This window comes from Stereum hirsutum (genome assembly GCF_000264905.1).
Source record: "Stereum hirsutum FP-91666 SS1 unplaced genomic scaffold STEHIscaffold_23, whole genome shotgun sequence".
Lineage (NCBI taxonomy): Eukaryota > Fungi > Basidiomycota > Agaricomycetes > Russulales > Stereaceae > Stereum > Stereum hirsutum.
In genome coordinates, this window is record NW_006763153.1 from 572,430 (window position 1) to 573,530 (window position 1,101).

The 1,101-nt window shown below is 47.6% G+C and overlaps 1 protein-coding gene across 1 annotated transcript; it reads right to left on the minus strand.

Moving 5' to 3' along the window:
• Positions 1-6: 6 nt before the first annotated feature.
• On the minus strand, positions 7-233 carry STEHIDRAFT_163428 (uncharacterized protein; the record flags this gene model as incomplete). The annotated part of the gene is made up of 2 exons (XM_007311100.1): positions 7-107; positions 185-233. The coding sequence occupies 2 exons, from the start codon at positions 231-233 to the stop codon at positions 7-9; spliced, it is 150 nt and encodes a 49-aa protein (XP_007311162.1).
• Between the last annotated feature and the right edge of the window lie 868 nt (positions 234-1,101).

Below are 1,101 nucleotides of genomic sequence, written 5' to 3' on the forward strand. Positions count from 1 at the left end.
GGCCACTCACCGGGAGGTTTCACCCAATCTCCTTGACGGCATGGGCGATTCGACCCTGATTTTGACCGCAGATTGTAGTCCAGCATCATGCCTTGAGTTAGAGCCCGCTACTAATCGAATCGACGCGGAATTGGTCAAACGCGAGATGATTTTCCGATAGGGAGTAATGGGTGGAGCCACTCACCGGCATGTTTTGACCGACTATCCATGATGGCGTGGACGTTTGGACCCATGTCTTTCACGGGGATTAAATCGTAGTATCATAATCTTAATTCGAGCTCGCTACGACTCGACTGCACGCGAAGATGATTGAATGCGAAACAAGTTCAGGCAGGGAGGAATAGGTGGGGCCACTCACCGGCAAAGGTCCCTTCAATCTCTACAATCGCATGGACGTTTCGATGTAAGTCTTTGGTGGTTATTGAAGCACAATATACCGCCGTGAATTTGAGCGTGCTACGATCTGAATCGACGCAGAATTGGTGAAATGCGAGATGTCTTTCTGATAGGGGGTAATGAGATCACTCACCGGCACGCGTCCTTTCAATCTCTACGATGATGCAGACGTTTCGACCCAAGTCATTCCCGACGATTAAAGCCTAGAAACATACCTTGAATTTAAGCCCGCTACGACTCGACTCGACGCGAAGATGATTGAATGCGAAACAAGTTCAGGCAGGGAGGAATAGGTGGGGCCACTCACCGGCAAAGGTCCCTTCAATCTCTACAATCGCATGGACGTTTCGATGTAAGTCTTTGGTGGTTATTGAAGCACAATATACCGCCGTGAATTTGAGCGTGCTACGATCTGAATCGACGCAGAATTGGTGAAATGCGAGATGTCTTTCTGATAGGGGGTAATGAGATCACTCACCGGCACGCGTCCTTTCAATCTCTACGATGATGCAGACGTTTCGACCCAAGTCATTTAGGTTAGGTTAGGTTAGGTTAGGTTAGGTTAGGTTAGGTTAGGTTAGGTTAGGTTAGGTTAGGTTAGGTTAGGTTAGGTTAGGTTAGGTTAGGTTAGGTTAGGTTAGGTTAGGTTAGGTTAGGTTAGGTTAGGTTAGGTTAGGTTAGGTTAGGTTAGGTTAGGTTAGGTTA